At 41.2% G+C, this 15,627-nt stretch overlaps 1 protein-coding gene and 1 long non-coding RNA gene across 3 annotated transcripts; one reads left to right on the forward strand and one right to left on the reverse strand.

Annotated features, from left to right (window-relative positions):
- Positions 1–4,006: 4,006 nt before the first annotated feature.
- Positions 4,007–7,261, reverse strand: LOC124664630. The gene is made up of 3 exons (XM_047202103.1): positions 6,487–7,261; positions 6,140–6,380; positions 4,007–4,577 (listed from the first exon to the last, which is right to left on the reverse strand). Exons 1-3 carry the CDS (start codon positions 7,231–7,233, stop codon positions 4,195–4,197), a joined length of 1,371 nt encoding a protein of 456 aa, XP_047058059.1. The 5' UTR covers positions 7,234–7,261; the 3' UTR covers positions 4,007–4,194.
- A 1,129-nt stretch (positions 7,262–8,390) lies between these two features.
- Positions 8,391–12,871, forward strand: LOC124668046. 2 transcript variants are annotated; one of them, XR_006991538.1, is made up of 4 exons: positions 8,391–9,145; positions 9,218–9,284; positions 10,516–12,671; positions 12,748–12,871. It is a non-coding gene; the product is annotated as an uncharacterized LOC124668046 (long non-coding RNA). The 2 variants fall into 2 exon arrangements; XR_006991539.1 differs by having other exon boundaries at positions 9,231–9,284.
- The last annotated feature ends 2,756 nt before the right edge of the window (positions 12,872–15,627 follow it).

Raw genomic sequence — 15,627 nt, forward strand, 5'->3', positions numbered from 1 at the left:
TAACTTGTAAAAATATTTTTAATTTTTTTTAACATAGCGAGAGCACTGGAGGTCGGGAGCTAAAAGCACTTTACGCCTTATACAAAGATTCTAGTCACCAACTGTGGAATCCGAGTAGTAGTTCGAGCAATCGACTGAGCTTCGAGGCATGTCTTCCTTTTATCTTTTCGTTCTTTCTCCGTACTGCATCTACTAGGACGCCTCATTTCGCCCCGGTGATATAAGCTTATCGTCTCGCTGTTTTGACACGTATTGCTAGTTCTTGGGTGTGAATAGTTATTGTTCTATCAAGAACTAACTTCTTCTCATCTAGCACTGATGACGAAGTAAATCTAACGGTTTAAAGGATTTTTTTTTCTAGTTCAGCACAATTGCATCTCAACATGTAACTGAAAATATCTCAGTTGCAACCGAATTTACAACTCAAGTGCATGAATCACAATGCAAATTTGATATTGTAGGAGTTTACTGAGCATGAGCTTCGTTCTCAGTCTCTACTGAGAACTAGCAAATCCATTAGTATTTTCATTGTTCAAAGGTTATGAAAGCTTAGCTAATTCTATCTCAATTAACTGTCTAGCTAGTTCTAGTTCTAATTTCTGCAACATATGTTTTCTGATTCGCAAGAAAAACATATGTTTTCTGAATTAGATATGGTTTTCTATACTCCTATATAGTGTACCAGTTTTGAAATTTTGAATCAAAAGCATGAGATGCAATTTCAACCATTGATAAGGGTCTATCCTGCGGTCTAGAATGAAGGGATTCGCTTCTACAGTACCAAGCAGTAATCTCAGCTTGTTCTAGACAAATCGAGACCTTTTGAGGTTGCCCGGATTCAATTTTCCCGAGTCCTGCAATCCATGCCCGCAAGCCAAAGGTGAGGGTGCTGCAGACTTGCAGACAGTGTAAACGAAGTGTGAAGAAGCAACGAGAATCTACAAGATGCCGTGCGGTGTGGTGAGTTACTGTTATTTGCCAGTCCGGCATGCTTCCAGATATCGGCCAAACTTTATGTTGGCCCAAGATATGGGAGCATTGACACTATATTAATTATATCTCTTGTGATTAGAGTAGAAGACATGCCCTCCCCGTCATGTATTGACAATCTGATATAAGATCCTTTAGTGTGTATATTTCGTAAGGTTTGCATCCAAGAAAAATGTGACCAGGAGAAAAATTATTTTGTGGTATATATTGTTGCTGAACATACATTATATTGCATTCAAATGACCTATTTTGTAATTTTTCATCTCAGTAGTTTCACATCGAAACCAAAAAAAAAAAACCTAGAAAACAGAACAGTTTGTTTATTTGATTTCTCAAGGGATGGTGTATTTTCTTTCTTCAAAATTCATGCGGAAACATTTCGTCGACGAATTGAATTTTAGACGTGCTGTGCACGTACCGGCATACTAGTATTAGATAAAGGAGAATATCACTGCAACCATGTAGATAAAGTCAGATAATAAAGTTACGGAACCCATCAGAACCCATCAGACCATATAAGCTGAAAAGAACCTAAATAAAGCAGTGAAAGATACAACCATGACCATAAGCCTCGAAATTCTCCCTAAAGCCGCAATCAAACTGGTCGTTCTTGTGGCACTGTTGCAATGGACAACATCGAAATATTGAATCGTTAAAGTATCTGCAAAGACCTATAGAGGATCATAGCTTGTGGAATCGCTGCAATAGTAAACAGTCGCATACAACAAAATTGCCAAGCATATCGCCGAGGGGACCTTCACGTTAGCATTGCTAGACCAGGACGATGATCCTTCTAGGAAATGCTCAAAGTAAGGGGTTGTTGAACACGACAATCTCGCTGATGGTACCAATGGAGCCACGCCAATGAACAACAACAAAAATCAATTGACGCTCACCGTCTAAACGACATTGCTGCGACACCAAAATCAAACAACTGAAATTTTCCTACGCCTAATGAGATATGCAAACTTCTCCCCACGACGCTAGAGTGGTTGCTGGAGGTGGATGGAGTGGAGATTGCGTTTGGACTTGGGGGTCTAGGGTTCTAACAGAGTCAGGTCGCAACACAATCCGAGGTTTTCAGCTGAATATCCAAAATATTATGCATTAAATATGTATTGACTATTTATATATGGGTATTATAAAGTTGCCACCAAATATAGTAGCTATGTTTTTTTTCCTTTTGTATTTACCTTGCTTGTAAAATATGTAAGAAGAAAACTCACCAAAAGCTTAAGATGTATGTTTTCCTTGTTAAATTTTCTAACTATTTAGTGATTTGTTTGGACAGTGTACACATTGCGATGCCAAGACCATCACTCTAATGGTTATTACCCTTTCAAACATCATGACCGCCACATAATTATTTCGAATACTAATTTCTAAAATCATGGGCTACTACCGGATCCAAGGACAAAACTAGTAGTTGACATTCATGCTATCTAGAATGATGCTTTTAGTTTCACCTAAGTCTTGTACGCCCCAAAACTTAGCCAAGTTACTTTTTAGATTTATGCACACTAACCGAGTTCTCTAGATATTTAAGGATATTATTAAAAATGGTACATGCATACAAATTAGTAATGTCATGATATCTATATGTTTGCTTAGATTTAAAAACAACTCTGTTGTCACTAAATAGTTCCTAGAACATCTCAAACTAAACTACACACAATTTTGTGAAAAAAGATTTCAATTTAGCAATAAAAATGTATTTGTAATGATACATATTACGACAATGTGTCATACGAACCTTAATATGCATTAGCGTGTTTAGACTGAAATTGTAGTAACTAAAGCTTTAAAATTATATTCAAGATAATAATATCAGATGACTTATATCAACAAAAGAACATAGCTTTAATGACTTGATGAGTTATAATGAAGTAAAAAAAATTATCCATTTCTATGTTAACTAGTAAATATGTACATGCACTACACGCATTATGCTAGGCAGCTGGAATGACAATGGACAGTGAATCTTTCTAGAATTATGACAATATAATAAATGGCAAAACAAAAAAATACAACAAAATTCGAATACCCAAGTTGCACAACCAAAATTTTCACAAAAAACATTTCAACATACAAGTTCGCAAACAAAGGGGGACACTGTGTTTCTACAATCGAGCTCATTTGCTCTCGCTCGATTGATTGGTCATGAGGAGCATTGGGAGCTGTGTCAATGTATTTTGCTTGACAAATATACAAAATGTTGCAAAATAATGGATACAAGGTGTGATGTGTAAGGAATAGCAGTCGGCAGAATCGAGAGGAGACATGGTGCACCACTCCACCAGACAATGGAGTATACAGTACACTAGGACAATATTAGTTTTTGTTCCCGTGTTGTTTTATTCTCGTGTTTAGCGCAAATTGTTGAAATTAGTTTGAATATTTGTGTCTAATCCCCTAATTATTTCTTTGACTTTGTTTCTAGTCTTGCTTTTCTTTCTCAAATTATGAGGACATAGGATGGTCCAAACGTAAAAACATGTTGTCCGACTTGGACAGATTTCTATCCAAAGCATTTTTTTTGTATTCAAAAACATTGTACTGTAATACATTTGGACTATGAGTTGCCGAGTGAGAAATTGCCGCAAATAATTCAGGTGCTTTTGTTAGAACCATTTTTTTACTTAAGAACTTAAGTGAGAGGCAATATAGCGGTTTCCTAGTGAAGCTAATGCTAATTGTCATCCCATTGCTAACAGGCATGCTTGTTGATTAGTTGTGCAAATATCTCTGATTATGTACTTGGCTGACACTAGTCATGGCATGAACTGATGGGGCAGGTATTAATTGCTTGCGCATTGATTGTCCTTAGTTTGAACTGATGAACTGAACGGAAACGAGCAAAGTTGGGAACATTATGACCGCTGCACCTCATCGGTGGGTCCTGAACATGTCAGTGCACTCACGTGTGCCTTCACAAGACAGAATACAATATCAATACACAACAAAATACAGTATTTGGCCCAGATCACAAGGCAACGTGGATTTCCCTCCATGCAAACAATAATAAACTGTCGGTTCTAAATCAATGCCATAGTCGGTGTCTCGGTGAACATAGTAGGAGGATATTCTAGTACACTAGTCACTTGTTATATTACATAGGCATCATCTTGAACTCAGGTTAAGACAATATTCTCTAGTATAGTCACAACACTACACTGCACAATGGCTTTCAATTTTACGAACGTCTTAATAAACACTACAACACGATGTTATTATCATGGGGTGAGAGACATGACGCTTATCAGCCATGGAATCCAAATCACTATCATACTCATCGCTCATCAAAGTCAGGTCACAGTTATACTCATCACTACTATACTCCAACGGATCATTGTAAAGGCAATCCTCTTCTACCCTACCTCTAACCATCTCCGTCGTCCCACGGCTATGTTCGATGATGTTCATGTTGGTGTAATATGGCTTCTCCACTGCAGGATCAAAATCATCATCGCAAGGGTCTTCTCCACAGACCATCTTCTCAAAATCCAACTTGCGCCCATGGAAATCTTCCCCAACCGGATGCACGATCCTAATCCCCATGTGATCACAGTAAAGGCACCGAGCTCGTTCTGTCAACAACAAAGGTCACTAACAATTATGCGTTGGGACAAATATGATAATAAATGATACTAGTATATTTTATGATAGGGAATACAAAATTATGCCTCTCTTTTTTAGAGCAAATTATGCCTCATATGGCTGCAAACTCCAACCTTATGTGACAACTAGGCCTAAAATTGGGAACGCAAATATAAGTGGGCTGAATGTTAAATGAGGGATGCTTTCACCTTGGAAATGCAAAGCACGCAACTAAGTGGTAGCCTAAACAATGACCAAAAACACCACGGAAATCAGATTGATATTGTTCAGTTTTTGAAGCATTTTGAACAGGTTGTGCTAGGAAAACGAGACCTTGAGTTGGATGCAGAATACGAGTCAAAGGAGAGAGTACCTACGATAAAGATCAAAGTACAAGAAATCTATAGCAGCTTATGCTAGACTACCGAATGTGAATTGAAATTTACAGTAGCATTTGGTAGTCAACCGGAAGATCCCACATTTGATGATGAATGCATGGTTAATCCATTGGAACAAGCAACTACCTGCAGTTGTGGGCACTTTGAGAGAATAAGAAGTGCTCATTCTCTAATAATTCTTTATTTGATGGATAGTAGATATTATGATATGGCCGGCACATTACATTTTAAAGTGGTGGACTCGGAAAGCACTATGTGGAACTATTAAAAGGAACGTTCTTGAAAATCCAGATTGGACACCATCCTCGCCATAGGTTACTCTTACGCAAATTTGGCAATTGAGCTACTCAAGCCGCTAAGTCTGAAGATTTTTGTATTTTGGTGGAGAATGACCTTGATACCCTTAAGTACAATGAGAATGACACATGAATAATCTATGTGGGAGTAGCCCTGGTGCTGGATATGATACCCAAGAGATATCAGAGGAGCCAAATGCTATCTTAAGCGCTCAACGCTGTCCTCAGAAAAAAAGTTCAAAGCGAAGGCTACCTTCGATTGAGAGGTAACACAGGAAACGGTTTAAGCAAATGAAGAAAGAAGAATTATCTACTGTATGTTCCTTATACACTAGGGTTTTCCCAGGACAACACCGACAGATTCCAGTTGAAAAAAGAACTCAGTTCACAAGTTTCAGAACTTCAGTTGGTCATACAATCCAGATTATCTTTAGTAAAACATGGATCTAAATGTTTGACAGAAATGGCAAGATGGAGAACTTCATTTATTCAGTTTGCTGATTTTAGGACCAAGTCGAAATGCTGTTATATGACAATAGGATCAAATGGAACAATCATTTAGTTAAATAAAATCCGAAAGTTGGCCCGGGGCGCTGTTTTGCTGGAATCATGAATTCACGGTACCTCTGATGCTCTGACTTGAGGATCCGATCCCATCAGCCCAAGACTTAACAGAAGTATTTAATTTATTAACAGCTAGTTGTTAACACATTAACTAGCAATTAGCAACAACTAGGTAATCAAAATACACAACGGTCATGCTTTTCAGGTGTTTACTTAAGGATATTATATTTTCGATAAGGTTAGAACTTAGAACACTGTATGAAAACAATTTGCACAGGGCTAGCTAGATCATACCTGTGCATGGTAGCGGCACTGACACACAGCAGACAAAGGGTTGTGTTCCAGCTCTGTCTTTATCATCATCGTTGCGAAACTCAGCGAAGAATAGCAGCGGAGTTGTCCCGGTAGGAAACTGAGTGCCTTTGGGAGTTGCCAGGAAATTGACATGAGTGCGGTAGCACTTAGCAACAGTGCCAACTGGGCCTGAAACGTGTTTGTTCACGCCACAGATAGTATGAAGCTCATACGTGGGTTCCTGTAAATGGAGAGAGGAAGTAAATTAGATTAGTTCAGTGAGGAGCTACATGTGACAAAATGTTAGCGCCAAAGAAACAAACAAACAAGGAGCGAAACAAACCTACCCCACTCAGCATTGCAGCATACGCACTCAATGCAGCATTGATCTTTTCTGAAATTCTTGTATGCGAACTCAGGTGCCATGGATGAGGGAACGGCCGAAGTGGCTGGTCACTGCAGGCGGCCTCAGGACACAGCAATCTGGCAAGGCACTGAACATCTTCAGAAGAGAGTTGGCCACTACCCTGCAGTAGCATTGATATCTGCTGAGACGGACAGGAATGCAAAACCTTTGCTTGAGCATCAGGGTTGGGGTGATGGGCAGCCGTAGCGGCAGCGAAAAAGGCCTTCTCCAAGTCAGCAGTCGCCTCAGCATCAAGGCGATGATCAGCTAGGAGTAGGTTGCCATCTGCCTGGAGCAGGCAGCGAGTAGCTCGATTGAAATCGATATGGTGGTAACGTGTGGAGAGGAAGGAGAGGAGGCCGAACACGGAGCGGTTCTCCATCCGGTGGAGAATCATTGTGCCGATGACATCCACCTCGAGTTTTACGGTAGGTGGGAAGGCTGCGTCGTACCAGATGGTGTTGATGATGATGTTGGAGACAGGATCGAGCGGGCCGTAGCAGTGGCCGGCAATGAGAAGACTGCGGTGGAAGCGGGAGCGCAGCTCGCCTGCCGGCAGCCGGGCGATGGCCTTGAGGTAAAAGCCGTGGATGGCGTCCTGGAGCGTCCCCTTGAGAGCGCTGCTGTGTAGGTACGGCATGCTGCGGGGACAACGAGAATCTGCGACGGCTACAAACGGAGCCCACATGGATGAGTGGAGTGGCAGCGGTGATCCGTCGAGCAGCTTGGGGAGCTTGTCGAGGCTGGATGAGGGTGAGCGCCGGCGCACCTCGTCGAGGAGGCGCACGGTGTCGGGGAGGCGGCTGGAGATGGCGAGCCAGTCGCACGAGAGCCGGTCAGGGTTTGGGTGCCTGGCGGCCATGGCGGCGCACTTGAAGGCCATGCCGAGGGCGTCGTCGAAGGCGGGCTTGTCGGACCCGATTCGACTCATGCCGATGTCCGACGCGACGATGCGGAAGGCGACCATGAGATCGGCGTCGGCGAGCAGCAGGAAGCGAACCGCGTGGCAGTCGGGGAGGTAGGGGAAGAAGCGGGTGAGGAAGGTGACCATGCCGTCCATCGACCGGCGCTCCAGGTCCCTGAGCTTTCCCTCGGGCACGTACACGAGGTCGCACTCGCCGGCGGCCGGTACCGCGCGCCCGTAGGAGATGAGCGCGTTGGCGACGATGTTGGAGACCGGGTCGAGGAGGCCCAAGCAGAATCCCCCGCCGTCGAGGAAGCGCGCAGCCATGCCGGGCCTCGCCCTGAGGTTCAGCCGCTCCAGCGCCTTGCAGTAGGAGCCGTGGATCTTGCGCAGCAGCCGCGATCTATGCTCAGACTGCTCCTGGCGCAAACCTAAGCCGCAATCGAAAATCGGTTTGTAGATCCGGAGATCCGGGGGGCAGTCGGGCACCAGCGCCATCGCCGGCGGCGACGTCCCCTCCAGCTCCGGCTAGAGGGACGATTCGATCGGATTGGAAAAAGACTTCCGTTCGGTCGACTGATTCTTCGTTGGCCACCCATCTCGCCGTTGGATCTTTTTTTGATCGGATGGCCACGTCAAGGGTAGTCTTTGGTGATTAAAAATAGCAGGCTAAAACTATATCGTGCTAATAGTATGGTATATTTCAAATGACATGTTGAAAAAATATATCTGATAAAGTTTTAATATAAAGTATCCCTAAAGAGCACTAAGCTCCCAGGGTTGCCGGCCCTCCTGGTCGCTTAGCACATCTCTTTCGCGGGCCCTACCGCTCCTGATACGGAAGACTCCTGATACGGAAGAGAAGGATGCAGTCGTACTAGAGATGGTATTTTGCTCGCACGCGTACCTATCATCCCGAGGCGGTGGCCGGTGGGTCGGTTCGTGATGGTTTTGACCGGGGCTTCGCAGCCGTCCCAGCGACCCCTATGTCCCTTTCCTCTTTCCCCACTGATGCCTCAATGTCAATGGCTCAATCCCATCCCCATGGCGGCCCTCCCAGCGCCCCGTCCTGCTGATGAGCTCCTCCCCTCCAAGCCGTGGTCGTCTAGGACCAGGAAGAGCAACGACGCCTCATCACCGTCATTCCCCTACTTAACCGCGGGTTCACCATCCTAGATCCGCCCCTGCTGTTCACGGGCGAGCCCCCACGCCGGGGCTAGAGGAGCTGATGAAGAAGCTGCAATTTGAGGCGAGGAAGCTGCAATTTGCCCCTTCCCTTCTTCCTCCCGATCTCACTCCCTTTGATTGATTCGAACATTGCCATCCTGAATATGGAAGCAATAATACTGGTCGTCTATCTCACAAAGGTATCTCACCATTTTCAATTGTTTCATCTCTCAAGTCGTGAACTACAAATGGTGATTAAAATTTAGCAGCTGGTTTGCCCCATTGATGTGTTTATTGTTGCCTCCTCCCGATCTGGATGGGATGCGTGAGTTTGATCTACCCATGCATGCACACCTCCAGATTGATTTATGCGCTTTCTCCTAGATCTGCTACTAAAACTTGATTTTAGCATCCATCTAATCCCTGGTCTAGATCCAATTGATTAGGTGAGTGCATGATAAAGAAGCAGCGTTTTTCCCACACAGCATCTAGATCCATTTTCGCTGCGCGTCTCCATGGCTGCGGTCAGGTATATTTTGTGGTTCTGCCTGCAATGGAAGTAGTTTTATTACACTATATTCACGTCAGATGATTTGTGCAGCATTTTTCTGCAGTTTTGGCCGCCATCAAGCGTTGTCTTCTCCATGGGCTGACACGATCTGGTAAAGGTGAGACCGCACATATATTAGGGACAAAATGGAATTCAACCTACATTTTCGTTTTATATACAATACTAGGTAAATAGATGTGTTGTATATTTCAATTGATTCCCTCTCCCCACATGATTTTTCCTGTACATTTAGTTGCAATTTATCCAGAAAAACATCAATACTCCCGTTGCACTGATTTTTCCGTATTTTATTTGTTTGGAGGGCACTATGGTACATGTGCATATAAAGGAAAATCATAAGTTAATTTCGTGGAAATTTGACTCACCATTTCCTACATTTACAGAGATTTTTTGTTGGTATAATTTCATGACAGCTTTTTCAAAAATCTTTACACCACGGACTGTTAGTAGACTTAACAAACCAGCCAGTGCACAATGCTTTCCAATTCCAGTATCTCATCTTTCTCACCTACAATATTTTTCGCGCTGCAAGAAATATCCTATGTACTGAAGGAAATCTTATTTAAAGACCTGATATAACACTATAAGCGAAATATTTTGTTGCTTTTTGGTGGAGAAATATTCTCTTGCACGTTGTTGGAATGAGTTTTGCAGTGCAAGCAATATACATATAAAGTTGGTACCAGTATTCATTCTAGGAGTTGCTCCTTTCATTATCTTTTCAGTCCTACGAATGGTAGTATTTGTATTGGCCGGAGAATTATTCTCTTGCTGTTAGATAAATTTTGACCTAAAGATACATAAATAATTTTTAGCCATTTCAGTTTTAGAAAGTTAATCTGCTCATTATTTTTTGTGTGTCCTACTATTTGAATTATGTTATTATAAGTATGCTTAAATAATTTTTGGGTGATAAAAATGAAAAGGTACGAATAAAAATTTCATGGAGTTGCAAATAAAAACTTTCCTGGAGGTTTTAGCATTTTCCATATTAGTATATTAATTCAAATTTAATTTAAAATATGCATTAGTTGTTGTAATTTGAAATATGTGTTCATGCTCTATAGATTAACTGTTTTCTACTTAATCAATTTCTATTTGATTGTTAAATTTCTACCAATTTTGAACCCATAGGGTTGCTTACAATATTTTATTAAATCAATATAATTTCAATATATCGATAGCCCCCCTGCATCGCACGGGTTGACGACTAGTGCTTCTAATTAGGATATTCTGATGGTGAATACAATTGAATATTTACAGAAAAATGAAGTTGCTTAGCTGATTGCATCAAGTAATAACATACCTCTAACATCCAACTATTTTAGGTTTTATTTTGGAGCCACCAATAGTTGATGATCTCGCGGCCGTCAAACGGCACGGGATATGCCTTTACCAGTGGCACACATTACACATCTTGGACAAAGAGCGTCGGGAGACCCTGATGCTACACACCGTTGTTTCAATCATCGATGATCTTATGTCTTTGTGCCAGCGGTAATTATCTATCCTTTTTTTGGTAAAGCTTTTTAAATTATCTGTTTGAACATTTGAAATGTTCATATTCAAAGCAAAACATTTGCAATGTTATCATTATATTTAAAAGAAAATAGCCACTGAATTTGGTTGCAACCAGAAACTAGCCTCAATTATTTACAGTCTGGAGCACTCATGCAGAAACATAATCTTCATTTTTTGATGGAACGGAGGAACGGTGGAGTGTTTCTGGGAACAGGCTACATATACATTATTTTTCGGTTTTGTCACTTTTCCCATGCTATTTTTGATAGTTTAGTCTGTGCGGCAGAGATGTTACCTTCCAACCTAATCTATTAAATCACACAAATAGTATGTGACTAGACATGTAAATGAATGCACCTTAGTCGGGTGGAAAACTGGCCAATTATACCACACTATTTAATTTGTGGCACATTCATTCGATGCATCTTGCCAATTAGTATTGGCAGCCAAACATAGACGCCACCGAAACGTTGACCGCATAAAATCACATAGGTTTTCCCCTATAAAAAGCACTTGAGAATAGAATTATAAGAATAAAAAAGTTGTGACAATTGTAGCTTCAGTTAGAATTTAGATCGTTTCAGATGACCATTCTGTACAATCAGATGCAACTTGAAAAAATGGAATAGAAATATCACATCAGAGAGATTAGAATGAACATGTTATCATGTATGAAGAGATCAGACTAGAATTCTAAGAATAAAAAAACTGTGACCAAACCGTTCGTATTCGGTTCTGACTTCGTTTAATATTTACTATATCTTTAGTTACAATTGTATGCTGCCGAAAAATAGTGTATCATATGTCAGAAAAAAGCAATTATAATAAAAAAAGATTGGTACCCTTGGTATTTTGATCTTTTATGAGTGATTACACTTTAATCTTTTCAAAAGCAGTTTTTTGTTTTACGCATTAAAACGCCCTTGTGAGGATGGTGCTTTATGGTTTCCTAAAAACACACTCAACCATAAGACAAAATCTTTATTAGGCAACTGCATTTGGATAATAATACATATTAGGCACCATATTATCAAAAGAGATGCAAAATGGAAATGCAAGGTGCTTTATGTAATTATTAAGGCAAATAAAACTAGAACAAAGAACAAGTAATATCTACTCACTCGGTCGCTAATACTGCAAGTATCAGTTACAATAGAAGCGTATTCGTGGGTTAAGATCGAGATTTACTGTCAATATTCCGTAGCAGATGTTCTTCTTGATGCAATCATTCCTTTATAGTAATCATCCAAATAGCACAAGACTGCAGGGTCAGAGAGTGGTAAAGCTAACTCCTTAACGTTTCATAACTGAACTACCACTGCAATTTGTGACGAGCGATTCATAAGCACTAAACATGTAGGACTTCCAGCTGGTCTATGTGCCTCGACGGATGATCTTGCAGACGGCCAGTAATGCTTTACAGCTTAAGATCAATTCCATTGTCACCACAATACGAGAACAACACTAACTTAACAGCTGCATCAACATGATTCTGTCCGGTGTGCCCAGCGCGTTACTTATAGAGCAGATATTCATCCAGCCTTAAGACAGATTATGTTGTGCCATAACCTTATGCACCTATCTTTTTTTTTACTCACCAACAATGGACATATTGATTTTTTTTCGTTTGTTTTTCACAAAATTGTAAATGCATTCATCTAATTTAGGCTCAATATAGGTAACCTGTTATGTTTTGTACTCAGTCTTAGAGGTTCAGACTGCACGGATGTGAGTGTAATAGTGTAAATAACTAAATATCAATCTATTTGTTTGTTTGATTGAACCAAAATGTTGTTATATATGTATGTGGTTGGTGCTACCACAGGTGAGAGAAAATGTGGCTACTTGCTTGAGGCTGAGGTACCCAAAGTACACATCTACTACTGTTATACAAAGTATACAAGAGCTAGCGGTTTGTGAGAGATGATTCTAAGAATAAGAGCAGCAAGACAAGGAGCCCAATGTAAGTTGCATGGCTATTCTTCAATATTGTTTATTTATGAAATGCAACACAAATGAATAGCAAAACATCTCTTTAGGTGCAATCAAGACCTGGCGAAGATGTGGCGTTGAGGCTCAGGATGGTTGATCCAATTCCCAAGACTGTTACTTACGTGTGAAATTCTGTTTGAATGTGTTTTTCCCCTTTTAGCAAGATATTACAGTCTATTTTTTTTATATTTTCGTTCAACTCATGTCATAGGTTCAAAATAGTCAGCCAACCAAAAACGATAATATATAATATGCACCAATAAAAGAATAGCCCAGCACAAAACCTAAACACATTTAGTAGAGGACGTCCCGGACGCGCTGGGTCCATCTAGTTTCAGTCCAAAAGTGATAGATTCGTACATACATAATCACCTACAAAAATAGTTCACCAATTTTTTAGAAGCCTAACATCAATATTTCACGAGAAAACAACATAGTATAAGTTATTTATTAAAAATTATCAGCTTTACTTATATTATCTTCCGATTTAGAAGAAGAATCAACATATTAACGTTCATCAACACAAAAAACAAACATAAATTTCTTCTTTTTTGAACGAGGAAAACTCAAATCCTTGTACCAATAGGCTGCAAAAAATAACATGCTATTTCGGAAATAGCGCCATAACGAGCAAAATTACTAAAATTTAGCGGGGACTGTTAAATATGCTATTGCGCGCTATTAGCGAAGAAATAAGTGCTATTTTAAACCTTGGTGATTACACATGTTCATGTAAATGTATATGTTGAACCTAATGTTCTCCTCAAACTAAATAATTTGATATATCACATATGTGATGGTTTCGATGACACTGTTAAACGAAGACAGACGCGATGACCAAACGAACATCAATGTCTTCACACAAAAAAGGTATTGAAAAGACATTGATGTTAACTATTTGCATCTAGTTTCTAAGGCATAAACATACGGTTTTGCTAATTTTCGGTAAATTGAGATTTAGCTTAGAGCTCAGTAAATCTGCGGCCGTTGAATCACACCAAGATTCATGCGGTTGTCTTCTATCTTGCGCACATCGAGCGAGAGGAGGGACGGGGCGGGGGAACGTCCTCCGAGCTAGAGCCGATGAAGGCGAGGATGAAACTTAGGGTTAGGGGTACGTGTGTGGGACGCTTGCACCGGAGAAGAAGGGAAGGGTCTTAGAGGAATGGCCGGGGCGGGGGAGGACCAGCGGAGGAGGAGCTTTGACGGGGTGGGGCGACGAGGTGTCACCACTGCAGCGCGCCGGCCGCGGGCGGGAAGGTCAACGGTTAGGCCGGCAGTGGAGGCGAGGGCATTGCCGGAGAGGACGAAGAAGGTGAAGACGTCAGTCTACTGAGCTCTAAGCTAATGCTGGGTAGACTCAGCCCTAGACACACCCATAAACATAACCTGCAAATGTAATGTTTATTTTTCTTTGTTTGTTGTATAATAATTGTATTGAATTTGTTGACATGTGATTTGTTCTTATTGAGAAATATAACTTGGTTTGCAAAATTGCAAGCTTAAACTTTGATCGTTTAGATTACGGGCCGTCCCAACTTCTAGGTTGGCCCCGACCCCTTCCACCTAACCCTAGCCGCCACTCTATACACATCTCCTCCCTCATTGTCATTGGATGAGGTTGTTGGGCAAAGCCCACGGAACGAAAGCGGCGTGCCATTCTCCATGGGCTGCGGCTCCCTTCATTTGGCGGCAGCGGGTTTTTGGACGTACATCTCTAGCGTGTATATAAGATGCTCGCTAAGAGTATGCTAAACCAGATGAAGGGATTTTGTTGTTTTCTGGGCAGAAGGCCCTATTGACATGATGTTTAGTCATTGTTGGGTCTGTAAGTGTTGTGTGGAGGCTTCAGGTTTTTCGATGTATGCTATTTGTTCGTTCTTTGTGAAATAAATTAATAAATAATGTCGTATGCATATTTTCGATGCGGAGGGCAAGGGTCCCATCCTCAATTTCAAAAAAAAAAACTTATTATTTCGATTGTAAAAATGATGATATGTTATTATTGGTGTCATTCCGGTCATTAGTAGAAGAGAATCAGAACTTGCAAAATCGTGTTATGTTGAACTTATTGAAGAAACTATACAGCATGCTTTGTTTGACTGTACATGGGCTAAAATATTTTGGGCTGAACTTAGAAGCATGGCTGGCGTTAAAATTCCAATATTGCACCCAAGTTCATGGGCTATGGACCTTATTGATGGTTGTGGATTATTGGAGGAACATACCAGCCTTGTGTTGTGTGGCTGTTGGGCTTCCTGGAAGGAGAGGAATGCCCGGAAACATGGAGAGGGCGGCAGGTCAGTGACTGATTCAGTTCGTTGGGTGATGCAGACCACTATTGATTTGTCTCAGGTTGGGAAAGAGAAGGTGAAGAGAATTCCAAAGAAAAAAGAATGTTGGAAGGCACCCGAGGAAGGGGTTATTAAAATCAATACAGATGCTAGTTTCTTTGATACCACAATGTCTGGGGGCACCGGGTTGGTTGTTCGTGACCACCGGGGCAGCTTAATTAGAGGACAAGCTATCTGGTATGAGCATGGTGCTAATGCTCTTATGATGGAGGCAAGGGCTATCCTTGATGGTGCAAGATTGTCCATGGAGAGAAATTACAACCGGGTGATCATTGAGAGTGATTCGCAGATAGCTGTCAATTTCTGTAATGGCAATGGTATAAATAGATCTGAGTTAATGCCTATTTGTCAAGAGATTAGGGAGATTAGGAGAGCTTTTTCTAGTTTTAGCATTGTTTCAGTTGGGAGGGATGCAAACATGGCTGCCCACTTATGTGCTAAGCAGGCTAGTGTTGATAGGAAGAGATGTCTGTGGATCAACTATAACCCAGGCTTTCTCGTAGATACTCTTACGAGTGACTGTAATCCTATCAGTTAATCAATAAAGCTCTCTGAATTCGCAAAAAAAAAGAA

Source organism: Lolium rigidum, chromosome 6, assembly GCF_022539505.1.
Source record: "Lolium rigidum isolate FL_2022 chromosome 6, APGP_CSIRO_Lrig_0.1, whole genome shotgun sequence".
In the NCBI taxonomy this organism is placed as follows: domain Eukaryota; kingdom Viridiplantae; phylum Streptophyta; class Magnoliopsida; order Poales; family Poaceae; genus Lolium; species Lolium rigidum.

Bases quoted from the DNA above. Each gene is read 5' to 3' on its own strand.
- LOC124664630 (XM_047202103.1), bottom strand. From the start codon at position 7,233: ATGTGGGCTCCGTTTGTAGCCGTCGCAGATTCTCGTTGTCCCCGCAGC. The intron at 6,381-6,486 runs GTAGGTTTGTTT...CTCCATTTACAG, and splicing joins ATGCTGCAATGCTGAGTGGG to GAACCCACGTATGAGCTTCA. The intron at 4,578-6,139 runs GTATGATCTAGC...TGTTGTTGACAG, and splicing joins AGTGCCGCTACCATGCACAG to AACGAGCTCGGTGCCTTTAC.